Source organism: Ranitomeya variabilis, chromosome 3 (genome assembly GCF_051348905.1).
Source record: "Ranitomeya variabilis isolate aRanVar5 chromosome 3, aRanVar5.hap1, whole genome shotgun sequence".
Taxonomy (NCBI): Eukaryota; Metazoa; Chordata; class Amphibia; order Anura; family Dendrobatidae; genus Ranitomeya; species Ranitomeya variabilis.
Window position 1 is genome coordinate 464,631,429 of NC_135234.1, and position 21,102 is coordinate 464,652,530.

At 43.9% G+C, this 21,102-nt stretch overlaps 1 protein-coding gene and 2 long non-coding RNA genes across 6 annotated transcripts in view; 2 read left to right on the plus strand and 1 right to left on the minus strand.

The window, feature by feature from the left end:
* LOC143816374 (uncharacterized) overlaps positions 1 to 13,825 on the plus strand; it is a 50,445-nt gene extending 36,620 nt beyond the window's left edge. Inside the window, exons 2-3 of the long non-coding RNA XR_013223929.1 lie at positions 9,700 to 9,810; positions 11,951 to 13,825. This is a non-coding gene — a long non-coding RNA (uncharacterized LOC143816374). The remainder of the gene's footprint in view (positions 1 to 9,699; positions 9,811 to 11,950) is intronic.
* Positions 1,194 to 20,070, minus strand: LOC143816372 (uncharacterized). 4 transcript variants are annotated; one of them, XM_077296638.1, is made up of 5 exons: positions 19,749 to 19,860; positions 13,456 to 13,543; positions 11,262 to 11,402; positions 10,798 to 10,991; positions 1,194 to 1,399 (listed from the first exon to the last, which is right to left on the minus strand). In XM_077296638.1, the coding sequence occupies exons 2-5, from the start codon at positions 13,482 to 13,484 to the stop codon at positions 1,245 to 1,247; spliced, it is 519 nt and encodes a 172-aa protein (XP_077152753.1). In that variant the 5' UTR covers positions 13,485 to 13,543; positions 19,749 to 19,860; the 3' UTR covers positions 1,194 to 1,244. The 4 variants fall into 4 exon arrangements, 3 of the variants coding, with proteins under 3 accessions (XP_077152753.1, XP_077152752.1, XP_077152751.1); XM_077296637.1 differs by lacking the exon at positions 19,749 to 19,860 and adding an exon at positions 19,382 to 19,513; XR_013223927.1 differs by having other exon boundaries at positions 10,798 to 11,402; positions 19,382 to 20,070.
* Positions 19,408 to 21,102, plus strand: part of LOC143816373 (uncharacterized) — a 44,025-nt gene continuing 42,330 nt past the window's right edge. Inside the window, exon 1 of the long non-coding RNA XR_013223928.1 lies at positions 19,408 to 20,222. This is a non-coding gene — a long non-coding RNA (uncharacterized LOC143816373). The remainder of the gene's footprint in view (positions 20,223 to 21,102) is intronic.

Below are 21,102 nucleotides of genomic sequence, written 5' to 3' on the forward strand. Positions count from 1 at the left end.
AGGCTTCCGCTTCTCAGACATACAGTGGTACATGGTCTGTGAACATTTCTGTGTTCCCTAGAAGTGCTAAAATTATTCTATAATTTTTGCAGGCTTTTCCATTTTCTCAGTTTTACGTGGTCTGTGAGCATTTCTATGATCTCTAAAACTGAGAAGAAACATTGAAACATTTTTCTGGATTGAATTTGATTGTCATCCATACAATTTTGTATTTTTTCTGTTACATTACGGTGGAGTAAATTCAAAATAACAGCTTTGATTGCTGCAGATGACCAATTTTTTTTCTTTTATTAAAAATAAAGTTGGTTTCAAGACACTTAGCAATTACAAAATTCCTAAGGCATGCTTTAAGGAACGGGGAAGTGGAAGTGCTGCTGATGATGATGCATGCAAATGCCGAGGATGTGGGACAGATGTGACTACGAAACAAAAAAAGAGAAAATGAACCAGCTTACCTATGGCGGCATATGGCTTACTGCAGCGTGGAACTCATGTGATCAAACGTGCAGTGTTGATGAGGAAAAGGAAGGTGTGTTCCAGCTTCTTTGAATCCAAAAATGTATTTGAAAGTGTTCTTAAAAATGGTAAGATATAGTAACGCGTTTCAAATGCTCAAGGCGTTCTCTATCAAGCATAGTTTGATAAAGGACGCCTTGAGCGTTTGAAATGCATTACTATATCTTACCATGTGAACCTGTTCATTGCCATGGTTTTTTAAGAAGCACTTTATAATAAATTTTTCAATTCAAAGAAGATGGAGCATACCTTCCTTTTCCTCATAAGGTGTGACTATGTCTGTTTCTGGAGCACAAGAAACATGCCCATCCAAGACACATAGGTTCCTGTCCCACTTTGCAGGGAGGCAAGGTACACTACTTCTGAACCCAGAATAGTGTGATCAGGCGGTCGGTTGGATAGCAGATAATGCTTTCAGAAGGCTTGGCAGCACCACACAGTCATCCACAATCTTTCCAGCCTAAAGTCTGGATCACTTAATCCTCACCCTGATCCTCCTTTCTCCCACCATGTTAAGTCCCATGAGACTAGTGATCCTGTAAGGTACTAGCAGGAACGCGGGATGCAGTGATGAGCAGGAGGCAGTGCAAGAGTTAACCGTTTTTTAATATATAGTAATCACAACAGTAAATATTCCACGCAGGGAGTAAGGGGGTGTAAGTATACAGGCCCACAATGTGTATACGGCAATAAAGTAACGCTAATGAGTCAAATAACTGGTTAACTAATCAGTCTATAGTTCCTGGATGACGGTGGCTGGAAAATCCCACGATGGCGCCGTAAGTGGCGTGAGAAGTCTCTGAGCTGGTCCTGGAGAAAAGTGAAGCACTGTCTCTGTACGGCAACAAAATATCCTGATCTTCCTGCATGTAGTCTGGTGATCCTGGAACGATGAACGGAGAAAGGTCTGCAGCACAGCTAAGGATGTACAAAGTCCTGAAGTCAAGGCCGCAGTCTCACCGCTGCGAATTGCATGCAATGCCGGATCAGCGTTGCAAAGAGAGTCAGCAGATGTCAGATGCACCGACCAGTTAGTACCGTAGAAGTCAGAGGGTAATGGGTAGTTGGAGTCAGGAGATGCAGAGTCTGTATGCGCAGGGATGGAGCGATGCAATGCGGGCCTTCTCCTGTAGCACACACTGGGTACCCGCCAAAATCCCTGTTCCCGCGTGCTGCATCCCTTTTATATCACACCCACCCCCATCAGTCAGGTGCAAAGGTCTACTCCGGTCAGAAAGTGCCTCCACCAGCAACAATGGTGACAGTCCCGACAGTTCTGGCCCGGACACGCAAGAGAGCACTATTTTGGCCCATCTTCCTACAATTCCACACTACAGTAGGATACTCCGCGGGAGCTCCGCTTTTGTCCTACATCACGCCACCAATGCAGACACATTCCCACATGGATTACCAATTCTCTTTAGGAGCTCATGTCATGCTACCAATGCAGATTTACCTTAATAAGGATTACAACCTTTACTGAGGGATATAAATTACGCCACCAATGCAGCACCAGGGGCACCCATGATAAGGGTCTCTGCCTTGTTTCCACTTATTCTAGACTATAGATCTCATACAACCAAGTAACCCCATGAGTAAGACACGGGAAGGTCGAAACATTGGGTACTACAGTGTTATTACGTTATCTTGAACCTTATATCTTGTGTGGCACCATTTTTTCTGCTTGGATTTTCGCTAAAAAAAAATGTTGTATTTTGCATACTATCTATTTGAGAGTGCGGTGAATTATTTTGATTCTTTTAACCTGGGAAGCTAGCATGGAGAGCGAGACCAGCAGCGCTGAGGGGGAGAGATCGGCAGCACTGAAACAGACAGGAAGAGACAGTAGGGTGACCAGAGGGAGAAGGTGGGCAACAGTTCCGCAAAGCACCGACACTCCTGAATTTCTCCGGCAAAGAGTTAGGTGTTCCCCAATCTGGGACTTTTTAAAGAGAGTAATGAGACAGCCACGTAGTATATTGCCCAGCCACGTAGTATATTGCCCAGTCACGTAGTATATTGCCCAGCCACGTAGTATATTGCACAGCCCACGTAGTATATTGCCTAGCCACATAGTATATTGCCCAGTTACGTAGTATATTGCCCAGCCACGTAGTATATTGCCCAGTTACGTAGTATATTGCCCAGTTACATAGTATATTGCCCAGCCACGTAGTATATTGCCCAGCGACGTAGTATATTGCCCAGTGACGTAGTATTTGCCCAGCCACGTAGTATATTGCCCAGTTACGTAGTATATTGCCCAGTCACGTAGTATATTGCCCAGCACGTAGTATATTGCCCAGCCACGTAGTATATTGCCCAGTGACGTAGTATATTGCCCAGCAACGTAGTATATTGCCCAGTGACGTAGTATACAGCACAGAGCCATGTTGTATATTGCACAGCGACGTAGTATACAGCACAGAGCCACATAGTATATTGCCCAGCCACGTAGTATATTGCCCAGCCACGTAGTATATTGGCCAGTCACGTAGTATATTGCCCAGCTACGTGGTATATTGCCCAGCCATGTATGACCTTCCGAGGGCCCCTTGTAGTTCTGTCACCTGTGTGCGGTGCAGGCGGCAGCTTCCGGTCCCAGGGTGTGATGACGTTGCAGTCACATGACCGTGACGTCATGGCAGGTCCTTCTCGCATACCATCCTTGCCACCGGAACCTGCTGCTTGCATGGAGCGGTCGCCGGAGTGTCGTGAGGAGCGGGAAAGGCGGCAGAAGGTGAGTATTAGATGTTTTTACTATTGACGCTGCATAGGCAGCATCAATAGTAAAAACTTGGTCACATAGGGTTAATAGCGACAGTAACGGAGTGAGTTACCAGTGGCATAACGCGGTCCGTTACCCCTGGCATTAACCCTGTGTGAGCGGTGACTGCGGGGAGTAGGGAGGGACTAATCGGACTGTAGCCGTCGCTGATTGGTCGCGGCAGCCATGACAGGCAGCTGGCGAGACCAATCAGCGACTTGGATTCCATGACAGACAGAGGCCGTGACCAATGAATATATCCGTGACAGACAGACAGAAAGACAGACGGAAGTGACCCTTAGACAATTATATAGTAGATTACAGTGCTGTGTAAAACTTACAAAAAGCCTAGAAAAATAGTTAGGGATTAGATTACTCATCCATACAGTATTATGTGCTTTGTTTCAAATTTTGGTGGTGTATAGCAGTAGAAAAAAGCATTTGTAAATTTTGCTTGTATCCTCACATTTCTTAACCATACAATATTTCGTTTTCAGGGGTACATTTTTATGATATACAGTGAGGAGCAAAAGAGTAACAATGCTTTGAACTTTTGTCTTTCAGGCATCATATCTCAATATCCACTAGAGCTTTGAACATGAGACTACCATCATTTTATAGTCAATCATCTTGGCTATCTCATACATAAATTTGGCTTGCAACTATTTAGCATATGATTAGTTATGCAGATTCTTGTCATGTCACTGCATTGTTACTGTTTTGCTCCTAGGGATGTAAAAATCTTTTTCTTTCTGTATACTGCAAAACACAACCTGTTCTCACATTCCATTATAGCTCAGTGTGTTGTTAGGTTGATTCTCAAGCGAAAAATCACTGGTTCAAATCAAGGAGCAGCCATGAAGAAGATTTCTCAAAAAAATAGAAGCCGCATCATCCAGGTCAACAATAGCCGTCTCTCGGCCAAGAAAATGACCAAACTGCATGATGTGAGTGCCATGACAATTGGGAGACTATGAATTGAACTCTGTCCATCCATTCAAAAGCCAGGAGGTGGACGTCCAGGCGAAATATCGGAGTCAACAAGTCGGCTCATCACAAGGTCTATCAGTTCTGGAGCGTCAAACATGGCAGTGGAGGTGGCTCATATGCTTTGCAACAGTGAGATCACAGAAGCTTACAAAATACTGACAAAGTAATAAAAATGTATATTTTTAGGAGCAAAACAGTAACAATGTATTGGAATGACAAGAATCTGCATGACTAATCATATGCTAAATAGTTGCAAGTCAAATTTATGTATGAGATAGCCAAGATGGTTGTTTCACACTCAAAGCAGTAGTGGATGGAGAGATGTCGAGCCTGAAAGTCAAAAGTTCAAAACATTGTTGCTTGTCACTGTATAATGCTAAAAAAAGCGTTTACAAATTTTGCTGGGTTACATTTCTCAGCCTACAGTATTGAGTTCTTAGGTACATTTTGTTGGTATATAACACTCAAAAAACTTATCATTATTCTGTTCATCACCCATAGACTATTCTGTGGTCTAAAGTACATTTCCTTGGTATATAACTCTAAAAAAAACTTCTTCAAAATTTATTGGTATTATATTACTCATCCAAAAGGTATTACATCTTGTTGGGTAAATTTCGTTGCTATATACCGTACATACTCGTGTATAAGCCGAGATTTTCAGCACAATTTTTTGTGCTCGGCTTATATACAAGTCATGGTCCAAAAAGCCGGCGGGGGAGGGGGGCAGTGAATCAGTGCGTGACAGGAGCCGACTCCTGTTGCACAGTGACAGCTGCAGCTGCTGCCCATGGCTAACAGAAGAGATCATACTCCCCCTCCGTCACTGCATCTCCGTTGTCTCAGCGCAGGCGGCTCTCCTCTCCTGTGCTGAGCAGTCATGTGGTACCGCTCATTAAGGTAATGAATATGGACGTGTCTCCCCTCCCATAGGTGTGGAGTGCATATTCATTACCTTAATGAGCGGTACCATGTGACAGCTGAGGAGAGGAGAGCTGGCACTGGGACAACGGAGATGTAGGGACGGAGACGCAGGTGCGAAGAGGGTGAGCATGATTGGGAGGGAGGCAATGTGAGCCATGCATACAACCATGGCACGGGGGAGCCGAGCCATGGGAGACGGGGGAGACGAGCCATGCGGAACCGGGGGAGCTGAGCAATGCAGGACCGGGGGAGACATATATAAATCAGGGAGAGCCACACATACCAGGACGAGGGGAGTCACATACCAGGACAGGATGAGGGAGCCACATACCAGGACAGGACAGGGGGAGCCACATACCAGGACAGGGGGAGCCACATACCAGGACAGGACAGGTGGAGCCACATACCAGGACTGGATGGGGGAGCCGTGCATAGCAGGACAGGGATGAGGGGGACAATGCATACCAAGCTTATACTCGAGTCAATAAGCTTACCCAGTTTTCCATGGCAAAAGTAAGTGCCTCGGCTTGTACTTGGGTCGGCTTATATTCGAGTATATATGGTAAGCTTCAAAAAATTGTTCAAAATTTTATTGGTATCATCTATAGACTATTCCGTGGTATATTTCGTTAGTAAATAAACCTCCCAAAATTTGTTTGCAAAAAGTATTAAATTGCTCATTCTCAGGGTATTACATCTTTTTGGGTACATTTCGTTGCTATAAAAACCTCAAAAAACTTGTTAAAAAATGTATCACTATTATATTCCTCACCTATAGACTATTCCGTGGTTTAGAGTACATTTAGTTGCTATATAACCCTAAAAAAAGTGTTCCAAATTTATTGGTAACATAATGCTCACCCATAGGGTATCACATCTTCTTGGGTACATTTCGATACTATAAATGGCTCCAAAAACTTGCTCAAAATGTAATAGAAAAATATATAGAATTGAGAGTCCTCAGTGGTTGATACCTCAAAATGTAATAGTATTATATTTCTTTTTTCCATAGGGTATTACATATTTTTGAGAACATTTAGTTGGTATATAACCCTCTAAAAAAATTCAAAAATTTAGGCTGCACACATGGCAGGTTTGGTGCGTTTTTGTCGCTTTTTTCTGTGCGGATTTGTGACAAAACCTGGAGCACAACCTGATTCCAACAAAGTGAATGAGAAACCTGATGTGTGATGTGCATGTTGAGTATTTGGTTGCAGATTTGGTGCAGAAAATAATTTGCTGCATGTCAATGCTCTGTATATTTTTGCCCTGCGTTTTTCCCCATTCACTTCACTCAAATCAATAAAAAATGCAGGCAAAATCACACAAAAAACACTCATTTTTGCAGCTGTTTTTCCTGCCGAAAAAATGCAGAAATGGTACAGAAATTTTACTCACGTGTGTACATACCATTATCGCTATTATATTGCTCACCCATAGACCTATAGACTATTCCGTGGTCTAGAGTACATTTCCTTGGTATATAACCCTCAAAAGTACATAGCCTAGGAGTCTAGAAGTACCAATACATTACTATTTGAACAGACTGTGTATGAGGCCCTCCTTTATGTCTAATACAGGGTCCCTTATTTTTGGCAGTTCTTGCTTCCTTCATAAATTAGAAACTGAAAGTTTTAAATAAAAAAACTATTTTGGTTTACTTAAATTTATATAATGTTTTACATTGTTTTAACTTTTTGCCTTATAAACAAGTCATAATACAGGAAAAAATGTTTCTTTTTTTTTCTGTAAAATGAAATTTCTCTTCGGTTTGGAATGTGTATAGACCTCTTTGTTGGGTCTGCCAGAAAAAAAAGCTCTGCTTTCCCATTGACTCCCATTATACTTGTTACTCGAAGCAAGCATGCGAGTATTAGGAATTGCTTGATTTGAGCAACGAGCACCCGAGATTTTAGTGCTCGGTCATTCCTAGTCTTAACTCAATATGTATTCATACCACTATGTAAAAGGAAAAAATATTATTATTTTGCTTGAAGACCAGAGCTGGAATTCCTCATGTTAAAACATTGTTCTTCCCCTCCAGGTTAACCATTTTTGGGTGTGGTAAACAACATTTTGTCGATGTCCGGAGGGGACATTGTTTTCGTACATGCTTTTCATCAGTAGAAACCTGATTTAGTGTTAACTTAACTCAGAAGAGCTGTTGGAATAAATAAAAAGACATGTATTTGTTTTATATTTTCTCAGACTTATGCATCCATCTTGTCTAAATGCCTCCAGACATCAATAGTTTGCCAAAAAGTGTTCTTTTGGAGCATGCTGGGCGGATATGTGCTGATATACAGTACCTTTTTTCTACTGTATAGGAAATTGTAGTAGGTGTTCTATGAGTTATACTTTGTGTTAGAATGGGAGGAATTGGCTGATATATGCCTATATAATGGGACATGTCTCGATCTAGCCCTATTATTTTTCCTTAAATGAATCTGACAAAGAAAGAATCTTTATTCCTCGATGTGAATCGTTTGGTACTACTCATTGTGCAAAAAATTGAATCTTTTCTATACCAGAAAACCGGTGTTACATAATAAATTCTCACTTTTATGTTTCAATTACTCGCAATTTTCAATTTTTGCTTATATCCACATGCACAGCCCTGCTGTCTGTTTAGAGGTTTGTACAATTGCATCCTGTAGGTAATCTTCTGTGAGTTAAACAAATTTGATACAATCTATTATTCTGGTGGTCAGGCGGCAAAAAATAATTCATTGTCCGCAATTCGTACCTGCATTATGTGCACAAAACCGTAACACACTATTACTACGTATTAGGCATTCCCAAGATGTTATGTTTTTTTGTGGAAGATTACGATTTGTGACGTAGTGAATGCCGCCACTTGTCAACTTTGTGAGTTGCCACAAGCCCGTCCTGCACAAGCTCTGCCCATTTCAATGGAGTTGGGAGAAAGTGGCATGAAGACGCCAACATTCAGAAAATTTAGGCGCAGATATGAGTTGCTCCAACTTTTCAAAGCTTTTATGTCAGAGTCCTGGTATAAAAGCTTTGCTGCATCCGGCCAATAGTGTACTATGCATAGATGAACTTATTATATACATTATTTTCCTGCTTTCCTCGCTTTTCATCACAGAATTGAACAGGTTTGGACTGGGATGTCTGGGACCCACAGGAGGGAATGGACTCTAGGGACCCATCCTACAGCTACAGTGGGTACGGAAAGTACTCAGACCCCTTTCAATTTTTCACCTTTGTTTCATTGCAGCCATTTGGTAAATTCAAAAAAGTTCATTTTTTTCACATTAATGTACACTTTGCAATCTTGAAAAACTGAAATATCGCATGGTCATAAGTACATAGTGACTGAATAATACCACATCATAGGGATAAATACCGCAGCACCATGACCAGATCACATATTACCAGCACATAGTGACCGAATACTACAATATTGACCAATGATGACACTATACACAGAAGCTCTGTATATAGTGTCAGAGTACAGGTAATGTAGTGATCACCAGTGACATTATGCACAGGAGCTCTGTATATGGTATACAGTCTAAAGTGTCAGTGTACAGGTAATGCCATGATCACCAGTGACTTTATACACAGAAGCTCTGTATATAGTGTCAGTGTACAGGTAATACAGTGATCACCAGTGACATTACAGCATATACTGAGCTCCTATGTATATAGTATGCAGATAATACAGTGATCACTAGTGCCATAGTACATTGGATCTCTGTATATAGTGTACAGGTAACACAGTGACCACTAATGACACTATACACAGGAGTTCTTTATATGAAGTACAGGTAATACAGTGACCACTGATGACACTATACACAGGAGAAGAAACCCTAACTAGGTGTTCACGCACCTTGTTGGAACTATTGATTGGCTCTGATCGTAAAACATTAGAAAGTGTGGAAAGTGAGATAGACACTCTAAAAAATAAAATACAAGCCACACTATCAGTTGAAGAGTGTGCCAAATTTGATAAGGATTTGGAGGGAGACCTCAGCAAATGGGAAAAGGAGATACAAGCCACCAAAGTCCGAAAATTTCAACGGGATTTACAGGACTACTCATCTAATCGAGTATATAGGTGGCAATATAAAAAGATACATCATAAACCAATATCACGCTCCTCATCAATTACGTCATCTCTATCAGAAGAACAATGTGGAGATCATTTTTTAGGAAGAAGGGGTGGGGTTGGAGAGGCGCACAGGGTGGATTTGGCTCCGCATACACCCGTAACCCCACTCCCTCCAATGCGTACGCGCACGTATCACAAGAGACAGAATAGGAGAGGGCGGTAAATATGCAGGTAATTAATTTATCTGATGTTTCATTATCTCCAGCACAAATTCGGGTGTTAGAAAAAGGTTTAACCTTTGCACCATCAGCTAGCTTTAACTATTTTAGCATGGTAAAGGATTTGGAATTATTTGCCAGAAAATTAGCTTATAAAAAATTCTTTGCTAACCAATCGAAAAATGTTTCTTCTATTGATGTAGAGGAGCAGGCTTTGGCGGATTTGGAAACACTGCTTGCTGAACAGTCTGCAATTGAGGACACGAGGTCTCCTACACATCTGCATCCCCGATCACAACATTTCCCCCCTCCAGGTATTTGTTCTAATGTGGACATTTTTCTTAAATTGGTTAAAAGGGATCTTGTACAAATTCCTGAAAATAGAGGGTCCTACAATCTTACCTCCCTAGAGAACAGGGCTATTCAGGAATTAGGCAATCTTAAACAGATAGTTATTAAGCCTGCTGATAAGGGGGGAAATGTTGTGATCTGGCCATGCATGATGCATGAACGTGAGACTTTCAAACAACTCCATAACAAGCAGTGCTATAGGAGACTTGATAACAATCCACTTGATTGTTATAAAAAGGAGCTTGATGAGCTTCTACAGCAAGCATATCAGGATGGTATTATTACGGGTAGAATGTTGGAGGGGTTGGTCACCCAGACACTGGTTATTCCAACATTCTACCTAATACCTAAAATACATAAGGATATGACTAACCCACCGGGTCGCCCTATAGTCTCGGGGATTGGAGGCATCAATGAGGCCATTTGCCGCTTTGTTGACTTCTACCTCCAACGCTGTGTAGAGACCCTGCCCTCATTCATTCAAGATACCACAGATATCCTTACACGTCTCAACAATGTACAATTGGAGCAGGATATGTTTCTTGTGGTATGTGACGTTGAGTCTCTATATACATCGATATTTCATGACCATGGGATCACGGCATCAAGGTCCTTCCTAGAGATGACAAATTTGGATAATTCTTTGATTTATTTTATTTTGGATCTTCTAAAATTTATTTTGACCCATAATTTCTTTACATTCAAGGACCGATTTTTCCTACAGCTCCAGGGAACAGCGATGGGGGCGACTTGCGCGCCCTCATACGCATATTTGTTCCTGGGGCTGTGGGAGAAAGAGGTGGTCTATGAAATGGGGGACTTTTCTGCCGTGGTCTCATGGTCTAGATATATATCGATGATATATTATTTATTTATTGGCAGGGCTCTGAGACATCGTTGATGACATTTATGACAAAATTGAACGATAATCCGTTCAATATTAAACTCACCTACAAATACAGCAAAAAGGAGGTGGAGTTTCTTGATGTCCTTATTCAAACGGACAGTTATGGATATCTGACCACTGATGTGTATCGGAAGAGCACGGCGGTAAATGCACTCCTTCATGCCTCTTCGGCACATCATCCCCAGACGACTAGGGCGATTCCGGTGGGCCAATTCCTTCGTATGAAACGCATCTGCTCTGATGAGAACAAATTTCGAAATCAGGCAGGAATCCTTACTAGGCAGTTACAACAGCGTGGTTACAACCACAAATACATACGTAAGGGCTATAGGAGAGCCATTGGTACACAGAGAGGACAACTACTAGTTAAAAGGAGAGTGCAACATCAACAGGATGAACCGATCTGATTGATTGCAACATTTAATTCAAGATGGACCGATATCTTGGATATTTTGCGGAAATACTGGTCCATCTTGAGAGCAGATGAAGATCTGAGTAGATACTTACCTGCCAACCCTTCGGTAACTTGGAGACGTTCTAAAAATTTGAAGGATCTGTTGACTCGAAGCCACTACGTGGCACCACAGAGGTCTCACTTCTCCACGAGGGCAGGTCCAGCTTGGGGGTCCTTTCGTTGTGGCGATTGTTCTGCATGCCAATATATCGAAAGGTCATTCACATTTAATAATAGCGATGAGACTAGGACTTATAAAATCACACACCACATCTCTTGCACTACGGATATGGTGATTTACTATGCCTATTGTCCATGTAAATTAATTTATGTTGGAATGACAACGAGACAACTCAAGGTTAGAACCTTGGAACATGTCAGGGACATGAAAAATGCAGCTTCGGCCCATGACCTTTCAATTTTAAAGTCGATTCCAAAACATTTTCGGATCCACCACAATAGCAACCCAAAAACATTCAAGGTTAAGGGCATAGATAAGGTGCAGCTGGGAATCCGCGGAGGGGACTACAAAAAGGAACTACTGAAAAGGGAAACTAAGTGGATGGTCTGCCTCGACACGGTTGCCCCTAAAGGCCTGAATGAGGCATTAAGCTTCAAGTCCTTTTTATAATGAGTAGGCGCGAATTTTAGTGTTTTTTGTATTTTTTTGTTGTTTATTTGGTTTTTAGTTTATTCAATTATGGATTGTGTTTGATTTTAACTGTTTTTTTCTTATTTCTAGCAATATAGTTTAGGTCCACACTACCGTTTCATGCATTATTTTGAATTTTTCGGCGGATAGTTTGGAAGAGGTGAAGGATGGTGCCCTGGAAGATTTTATGGATTTCTACAACCCTGTACGGCTGGTTCGCCTATCTATCACTCCCGTATATAGCAGCCCAATCATGATTTTGGTCGTTTGGATGCAATGTGTATTATGATGTATTTTTGATTAAAATTAATAATGTGTCGTGACATTAGTAAGTAACAGGGCTGTGTTATCAGTGAGTTTAGTTATATACAATAATTACTGTGTATTATGGTATTTTTACTGTTGATGCTTTCCATGAATATATGCTGGTATTAGCACTCATGTTATGTATATATCTGAGAGCTTATTTTTGTGGGTTCTGCTTTCAGGGCTTTATTAGTTTAGGCCCTGTGGGTACCTCATGCCTATGCCATACATTTGGGTCAATGAGTACGGCCCCCATGAACAGTGGCCACTTTGAGTCAACTCGGTACTAGCCTGAGGGGCGAGGTTTTCCTTCGTCACATGTAAACTTAGGGGCGTCACAATCACATTCACTCACCTCTTCCTGATTCAGCCGGAGCGCGCACCGCGCATGCGCTGCTTCGCGCGGTGGTGGAGGGCGCTCAGTATTGGTGACGCGTCGCCATGGTCACGGGGCTCATCATCATGAGCGCCGTCCTCCTCAGCAGCGACGCAACATGGCGGAAGCGCGCCACACGGAGCTGATGGTAATTAAAACTCAAACCCTCTTATATATAAAGGGATCACATCCATAGCCTACTTACCTCCTGACGAAGCCACAGGCGTGGTGAAACGCGCGCCGAGGTACATCAGTGCGGGACAGACACTCGGGCCATTATGACCACAGGTATTATACATACACTATTGCCCTTATATCCTTATGCTATGACATGTATAGATAAGGTTTAATAGGTATCTTAGGCTCTTGGGTTGGTGCAATATAGGTGGCAGCATTATATATTTCAGTGCAGACTGTTTTTTCTGTCTGAGGTATTCATGTTATTAGACTGCTCCTGGTATTAACATTTAGAGCTGATTATCATATAGCTCCCTGGGTTTTTCATTTTGGTCCTCTGGGTCTGGGGTTCTGTTCCCGTTATTTTCTATTTCTGCTGACATCTATCCATAGATGGTCTGTTCCATCTGAGTTGAACTCTTTATGTCATTTTCATTCTATTTAATGTATTTTGTATTGTGGTTATTTTAACTAATAAATGGTTTATATTGGAAATTGCTCCTCCAATTTGTTTCTCTATCAGTGCATATGATGATGTGGAGGTATACATGTTCCTCCTTCCCTTTGGCCTCTTAGATTGGTATATGAGGCGTTCTCTCTTGGTATATACTATACACAGGAGCCCTGTATATTGTGTACACGTTAAATACAGTGACCACTGGTGACATTATGCACAGGAGTTTTGTATGAAGTATACAGTGTATAGTGTCAGTATACAGGTAACATACTGACTCACGAGTGACGTCTGTAGTTGAAGTAATTCATCTTCGCTTTTCATTTTCATCCAGTGCAGACCACCTTCACTTCTTCTAGCCAGGACTTGTCTGCAGAAAATAAGATACAGTTATCTATAGCTGATCGCTTCCAAAGCACATTCCCCACTTTTTTCCTCAACTTCTACACTATGTCAGGTGAAGAAAAAAAGCGACATAATGCCGCCCTGCACAGTAACAGGAACCCATTTTGTCCCCCTCCATGGAAGACTTTATGCTGAAAAGTAAATTAAATTATAGCAGTAATAATGGCCCCTGATTGGCCAATACAGTAAATATGTCCCCACTTGCCACCATAAACCAATAATGTATGTTCCTCATCCTGACCCCCATACACTAATTATCTCACCCACATAGTCCTCCAAACAATATAATGGCCCCAAACAGTGCTCTAAACAGAACAATGGCCCCATATATTGCTCAATATAGTATAATGAGCCCCGCATAGTCTTCCATATAATATAATGGCCCCACACAGTGCGTCATACAGAATAATGGCCCCATATATTGCTTCATACACTATAATGAGCCCTGTATATTGCTCCATACAGTATAATGTACCCCATATACTGCTCCATACAGTATAATGTGCCCCATATAATGCTCCATACAGTATAATGGACCCACACAGTGCTCCATACAGTATAGTGGCCCCATATATTGCTCCATATAGAATAATGGCCCCCATATATTGCTCTGTACAGAATAATGGGTCCAATATATTGCTCCATAAAGTATAATGGCCCCATATATTGATCCATACAGTATAATGGGTCCCATATTTTGGTCGATACAGTATAACTTCTCCAATATATTGCTCCATACAGCACAGTGGCCCCATAAATAGCTCCATACAGAATAATGGCCCCATATAATGCTACGTACAGCATAATGGCCCCTTATATTGTTACATACAGTATAATAGCCCCATATATTGCTCAATACATTATAATCGGCCCCATATTTTGCTACATACAGTATAATGGCCCCATATATTGCTAGATACAGTATAATGGGCCTATATAATGCTTCAAACAGTATAATGGGTCCAATTTAATGCTCCATACATAAAAAAAAATCAAATACTCACCTCTCCTATTCCCTGCAGATCCAGTCAAAAGACTCGGAAGACACTGGTGCTGCTCAGTTGTAGTGAACGAGGAGAGGTGAGTTTTTGAGGGGGAGGCCCGATGCCAATGCTGGCACCCCCCCACTGCCCCCATAGTGTCCCATTGTCTCCGATAGCGAGTGGACCACCCACATTCGTCCAGGGCGCCAGGTGGTGACACCAGCCATGGTCATCAGGGTGGGTCAGGTTGTATCCTGTGCGCCTCTGCCTGCACCTTTAAAGATCACGTGCCCTTAAAAACAGTATTTCCCCCCTCCTCGCCTCCCCACATTAAATTCTTTGGATAATTTTTGGCCACAGCGGCCAGTTTTATTAACAAACAAAACATAATAATTATATAACAAAAATCATCTGAAAAACTTGAGGGGGAGTGTTCTTGGAGCTAAAAGATCTGGCATCACATATAGGCAAAAAAGCCTCAAAATTTTAACCAACACTTTTTACCCTTAGCCGTGACCACCAGCTCGAGGGCACCATGTAACCCTTTTCAGGGCAGACTAAAACCCCAAAGCACCCAAGGACAATCCCCGTCCAGAGCCCGTAACCACAAGCCAGATCAACCCCCATCCAATTGACCTTCCTCCAATGAAACATTGCCAACTCCAAGAACCCCGCCCCCCGCCAACCACGAACAGCCCTGATCAACTCAGGCTCGTGAGTGCCCCACCACTGCCAAAGCCCTTTCAAATCCCTCCTGTAGGGCAAGCGCCCACAAATCAATACCTATGTCATTTAAGTGCACGCCATCCTCTCTCCAAAAATTACCGACCGCAGCCTCCAACTCAAAATGCCTCACCACAATTCCCCCATTCCTGGATACAAAATTTGCCACTGCCCTATTAAGTTTTATCCTGGCCCTATTAATTCCTTTCAAAGATCGAGCCACCCTCCATTGCTTCCTAGGCACTATGTCAGACCAGACCGTCAGAACTCCAGGATAAGAGACCCACAATCTAAAAAAATCAAAGCGGATGTCCCTAATCAATTCCCTAACCGGTTTTGTACCCAAATCATTCCCCCATGTGCACCAGTAAAATATCCGGAGCTCTATCCAAACGCGCGGCCTGGGAAAATTCTGACAACACCCTATTCCATAACATACCCCTAAACCCCAACCATCGAATCACTACTGTATCACGGCTAAAACCTAATTGCCTGCCATCCGGCCTGTCGTCAGCACGCGACGCACCCCAATACACGAACGAATGTCCGAAAATCCAGGTCAATAAAGGGGGCTGACCTAAAAAAACAGCATAACAGTTAAGGACCAGCATAACTCAATATGCCCATAAAAATACCTAACGACATACGTAAGTCAAATAACGCTTCAAATTCCATCTCCCAATCCTTTTAATCGCTTCAGCTCCTAAACCCAAACCATCTGCATCTGTAGCAGCCCCAATTCTAAAAGAGTGAGACCCGTTACTCCCAGAATCAAATCCCAACTTCGCCAAAGCCTATTTTAACACCGCCAAAAATTGAAAACGTGACAAAAAAGCCCCGTCCTGATGACAAAACAATGGGCCCAATCTACCAGACCACAAACTCCAGTACTCCTCCAAACAACGGTGCGGGCACATTAAACATCCATCCACCCTCCCTAATACTACCCGCTTACCCTTTCCAAACATCTCAGTTTTCGACCGCCGAATCCAAAAAGAAATGCCTCCTGCCCAAAAATCAACGTCCTCCGCCAACAAACCTCCCGCCCTGTGTTTATTAGGAGACACCAGCTCCCCCATTCTCAAAGCCCCAAAGAACGTTCAAGAATAGGCCAACCTGAAAAGGACAGCTTCAAAATGAGAACAGCAAATTCTCCCAACTACGCCTCCCAATTTCTTTGACACTACCATTCCCGCTACGAAAACCCTTCAGAGCCTGTATTATCAAAAATTTTTTGGTAATATCGACCAATCCCTGCAGCTTAAAACCAAAAGCCAAGCCAGCCATAAATTTATTCACCTTTGAAACGGACCAACCCCACTCCGCTGCTTTGCCAACCAAAAACAACACCGCCAGCGTCCTGTCACTATCAGACTCAACCGTTCCCCACTGACCCGACCAGCTTTCCCAGATTTTCCAAGCCGATTGGTAAGCTAACCACTTCTGCCTCGAGACTGAGGCTTGAATCAACTGACCTCCTCGCCCGCAACAATTTTCCACAAATGTGAAGGGCATCCCACTCCTGAAGCCTCCGCGTCTAGCGCCAACTCCCGGAAACGCTCCCACTGTGAACGAGATAAAGCATCTGCAATCGAATTTTGCACACCCGGTACGTGTACTGCAGAAATATATGCATTCAACTCCAGACATCGTAGCACCAACTCCCTAACCAACCTAATCCCCGGGGGAGAGGAAGAAGTTAGACTATTGATAATAGAGACCACGCTTAAATTATCACAGTGAAACCTAACCTTCCGATTTCGAAAAATGTTACCCCTAACCACAACTATCACCACAATTGGGAACAATTCTAGCAGTGCAAGATTCTTGGTCAAGCCTTGTTTCTGCCAACACTCCGGCCACAACCCGGCACTCCACCTACCTCCACAATACGCGCAATAACCAACCGCACCAGTTGCATCAGTGTAAATATCGCAATCGAAATCATTCACGGTTTCCAGCTGAATCAACGATCTACCATTGTAATTCATTAAAAAACGCTGCCAAACAACCAAATCTTCTTTGTGTTCTTTAGTCAAATGAACAAAATGATGTGCTGCCCTGATTCCTGCCGTCGCAAAAGACAACCTGCGGCAAAAAAATCTTGCCAATGGGCATAATCCAGCACACGAAATTCAAACGTCCCAACAGGGACTGCAACTCCTTCAAAGTCACCTTACGCAATCTACCGATCCTGTGGACGTCCTGCAAAAGCAACAAAAGCTTGTCCTCCGGTAACCTACACTCCATTTTCTCTGAGTCAATAAGAATGCCCAAAAAACTCAAAACCTTGCCCGGGCCCTCTGGCCAATGGAACTCCAAAAAGCCCAGCCATCCACTCCATGGTAGCTAACAAATTCCTGCATACCGCAAAGTCCGGAGGACCAATAAACAAGAAATCATCCAAATAATGAATGATGGAAGAAACTCCGGTAACGTCCCTAACCACCAACTCCAGAAAAGTGCTAACCCCCTCAAACAATGAATAAGAAATCGAACAGCCCATAGGTAAACATCTGTCAAAATAAAAACCACCGTCCCAGAAACAACCTAGCAAAGGAATACTATCAGGGTGAACCGGGAGCAATCTAAAGGCCGATTCAGTATCTGTCTTAGCCAGTAAAGCCCCTTCGCCATACCGCCGCACCCATTGTACTGCGGCATCAAATGAAGTGTACACCACTGAGCATAGCTCCTCATCGATACCATCGTTAACCGACCTACCCCGTGGATACAACAAATGCTGGATCAACCGAAACTTGTTCGGTTCCTTCTTGGGCACTACCCCCAATGGCGAAACAATCACACCTTCAATTGGCAAACAACTAAATGGCCCAGCCATCCTACCTAGTTCCACCTCCTTTGCCAACTTACTACTAACAACTGCAGCATGCAAATCCGCTGACCTCAAATTCTTAGTAGTAAAAGGAACTGCATGATTAGGAGCCGGAATCCAAAAACCTTCAGAAAACCCACGTAAAAGAATTCCGGCCTTTTCTTGATCCAGGTATCTATTTAGATAGGGGGCCATCTTTTGAAGCCTCACTGGCATCTCCCCCATGACCGCCACCCACTGCTGGCTTACCCCTTGCTTTCTTAAAACACTTTGACGCTCCATGAGAACCTCCGTTGCAATGGGAACAAACATGTTTAAATTTGCAAGTGTTCCCATATTTACATTGGCCGTCGTTAAATTGCCAACATGTTCCAGTTTTTTCTTTTCCACCCTGCGTCCCCTGACCCCCACTTCCATGTCCAGACTGTTGGTTGCTGGCACCTCCGCTCCCATGAAAGGACTGCCCGTACCTCCCCGGGGCCATAACTTCAACCAAAGCCCAATGTCCTTTTGATTCCATTTGATTTCTTGCCTAACCGCTTTCCTCTGACGAAATTGTTTGTCATAACGCAGCCACGCCTGACCCCCATAGGTACAGTGAGCCTCCCCTATCGCGTCCAAATAATAAAATAGACCCGAACAGTTGTCCGGAAATTTCTCGCCTATTACACTAGCCAATATCGCAAATGCCTGCTGCCAATTAATGAAAGTTTGTGGAATCAATCGCCACCTTCTCTTCTTCTCTTCCTCCTTTTTACTATCATCCTTCTTACCCTTGTCCAAATTAAATTTTTCCAAAGGAAGGAGGGAGAAAATCTCTACGTACTCATCTTTCCAAATTTTTCCTTCACTTCTTTCTTTAAATGCGCACCAAGCGGACCCTCAAAGCATACATACACCTCCCCTTTAGCTCTGTCATCCAACTTCACTGTATCACCCTTGTCCTTTTCGGTTTGCACTGACACTGATACCCCTGCGGTGCCTGCGCCAACCTCCCTGACCTTCCTGTTTCACTCACCACCCGCGATCCATAACCCGAACCCTGTAACCAGGCTCGCACAGGTGACACCCCAGCACCTTCAGCAACTCCCCCTTCTAGACTCCGCAAAAAGTGCGACACCCCAGCCAGAATATCACTAATACCCGACACACCGGAGATACCCACTCCCGCTAGCGCACTAATGTCAGCCGCCGCACTCTGATTCCCCCAACCTCCCCTGACCAAACCCCCGATGGTGACAAACGAGACATGGACATATACTCATGAGGCTGCGTGGGTGCTGTGTCCCTGCCAGCCGGACATCCGGACTCCCGCTGCTCTCCATCCACTGGCTGCTCGCTCCCAGACTCGCCCCCGTCATCGTCTCCTTGCTGCTCCAGGCCTGCATCCCTGGCCTCCACGTCACCAGGGGGGACCGAAGCAGGGGATACTTGCCGCTCCCTCGACCTTCTGCTTGTCCTGGATCTATACCTTGTAGCAGCCTCCCGTAGCCTGCCGCCAGACATTGCACTGTTGTCATCCCCGAGTCGAGGGCCCAGCAAAGCCACTTGAGGCTGCCTGCCCAGCAACCTGCTCTGCCAGCCGCTCCCCTTGTCAGGTGCCCTTATTCCGGCCGCTCCGAGGGTACCTGCCGCTGCCGTCTGACGTCCTCCTGCAGCTGCTGCACCTGCCTGCCTCCCTCTCCCCGGTGTCCGGGCCATGCTCGCCGATGCTCCACCGCTGCTGCTGGGCCCTCTCCCGGCCTGTGCTGATCCACGATGTGCAGGTGCAGGCCGAACTTCCGCCGTGGCCCGCATTTCCGGTGGAGCCTGGCTGGTACTAACGCCAGCAGAGCGGGTGCCTGGATTCCTGCCAGAGGGGGCACAGGGCGGATCTGGCGCATTGCTGCACCCGGCCTCCACAGGGTCCTGAGAAGGGCTCCGTGGCCTCCGTCTGCCGTGCGTCTCCATGTCCAGCGACAGCCACTCCAGGGCCTGGTCCACCTCATCCTGCTGCCTCGCTGACCTGCGTCACCCAGCAATGAGGACAGCTGCTCTTGCAACCAGCCATCCCTCCGCGAACACGCCACATCCCGCAGTCTTTCCACCAAGCCGAATCCATGGTAAGTCTGCCCTAAGGAGGGAGGGTGGTGGCCTTTTCCCACTGGGTTCTCACCAGCAAGTGGGGTTTTCCCGCACTTTCCCTCCCCTGTAACCCGTCCCCAACCCCCAACTCCTCCCACATCCCCCTCCAGCCAATTCCCAACCCAGCTTTTAAAATCAGTGGGAAAAACCCTCCCATGGCAACGCAGTCATGGGGGGCCTCCATCAAGCTGCGCCCATTCCAGCCCCCATCTAGATGTCGTTTTCAGCAATACCATTTTTTTTACAGTTAAAAAAACATTATTTTTCTGACTATGAGAATGTGACTGATACTATTTCTTCACAAGCGATGTTGACTACTAATGACAAAATGTATTTCTTACTTTGAGGACCTATTTTCAGAAAATACTGATGTGAATTTGGTTGATGCTGAATATTTTAATGTCAAGGTTCCCAATCCCAGTTACCCCATGGAATTGCGTGTCCCACAACTTGATACTTTTCAGAATCTAATAGAAATAGATCTTAAAATTCTAGTGACCAATACCATAACTTTATCTCATAAACATAACAATATAACTAAATCTGAATACAGAGCTATACTAAATTTGAAAACTAATGGCAATATAGTGATTAAAAAGTCAGATAAAGTGGGATATACAGTTGTCATGGACACTGCTTTTTATGAAAAACAATTTTATGATATTTTAAATGATGTCAACACAGATCGAGTGGATTATCAATATCGATGTTAAAGTCCCCCAAATGAGAGAGGGAATGTCACTGGATAGAAAGAGAATAAGCGAGATTGCAAAGTGATCCAAAAACTGGTGGGGATGGTATTGAGGGCGGTACACAACCAACACTCGTAGAGAGAAATGGTGGAACAGTCTAATGGTG

What these genes read in the sequence shown, in the direction of transcription:
- LOC143816372 (XM_077296636.1), bottom strand. Translation starts at nt 20,070, where the DNA reads ATGGAGACGCACGGCAGACGGAGGCCACGGAGCCCTTCTCAGGACCCT. An exon ending in GCACCCACGCAGCCTCATGA is followed by an intron (nt 11,403 to 19,381) that starts GTATATGTCCAT and finishes ATTGGCATGCAG; the next exon opens with AACAATCGCCACAACGAAAG. An exon ending in AGTTACCGAAGGGTTGGCAG is followed by an intron (nt 10,992 to 11,261) that starts GTAAGTATCTAC and finishes TGTTCTCATCAG; the next exon opens with AGCAGATGCGTTTCATACGA.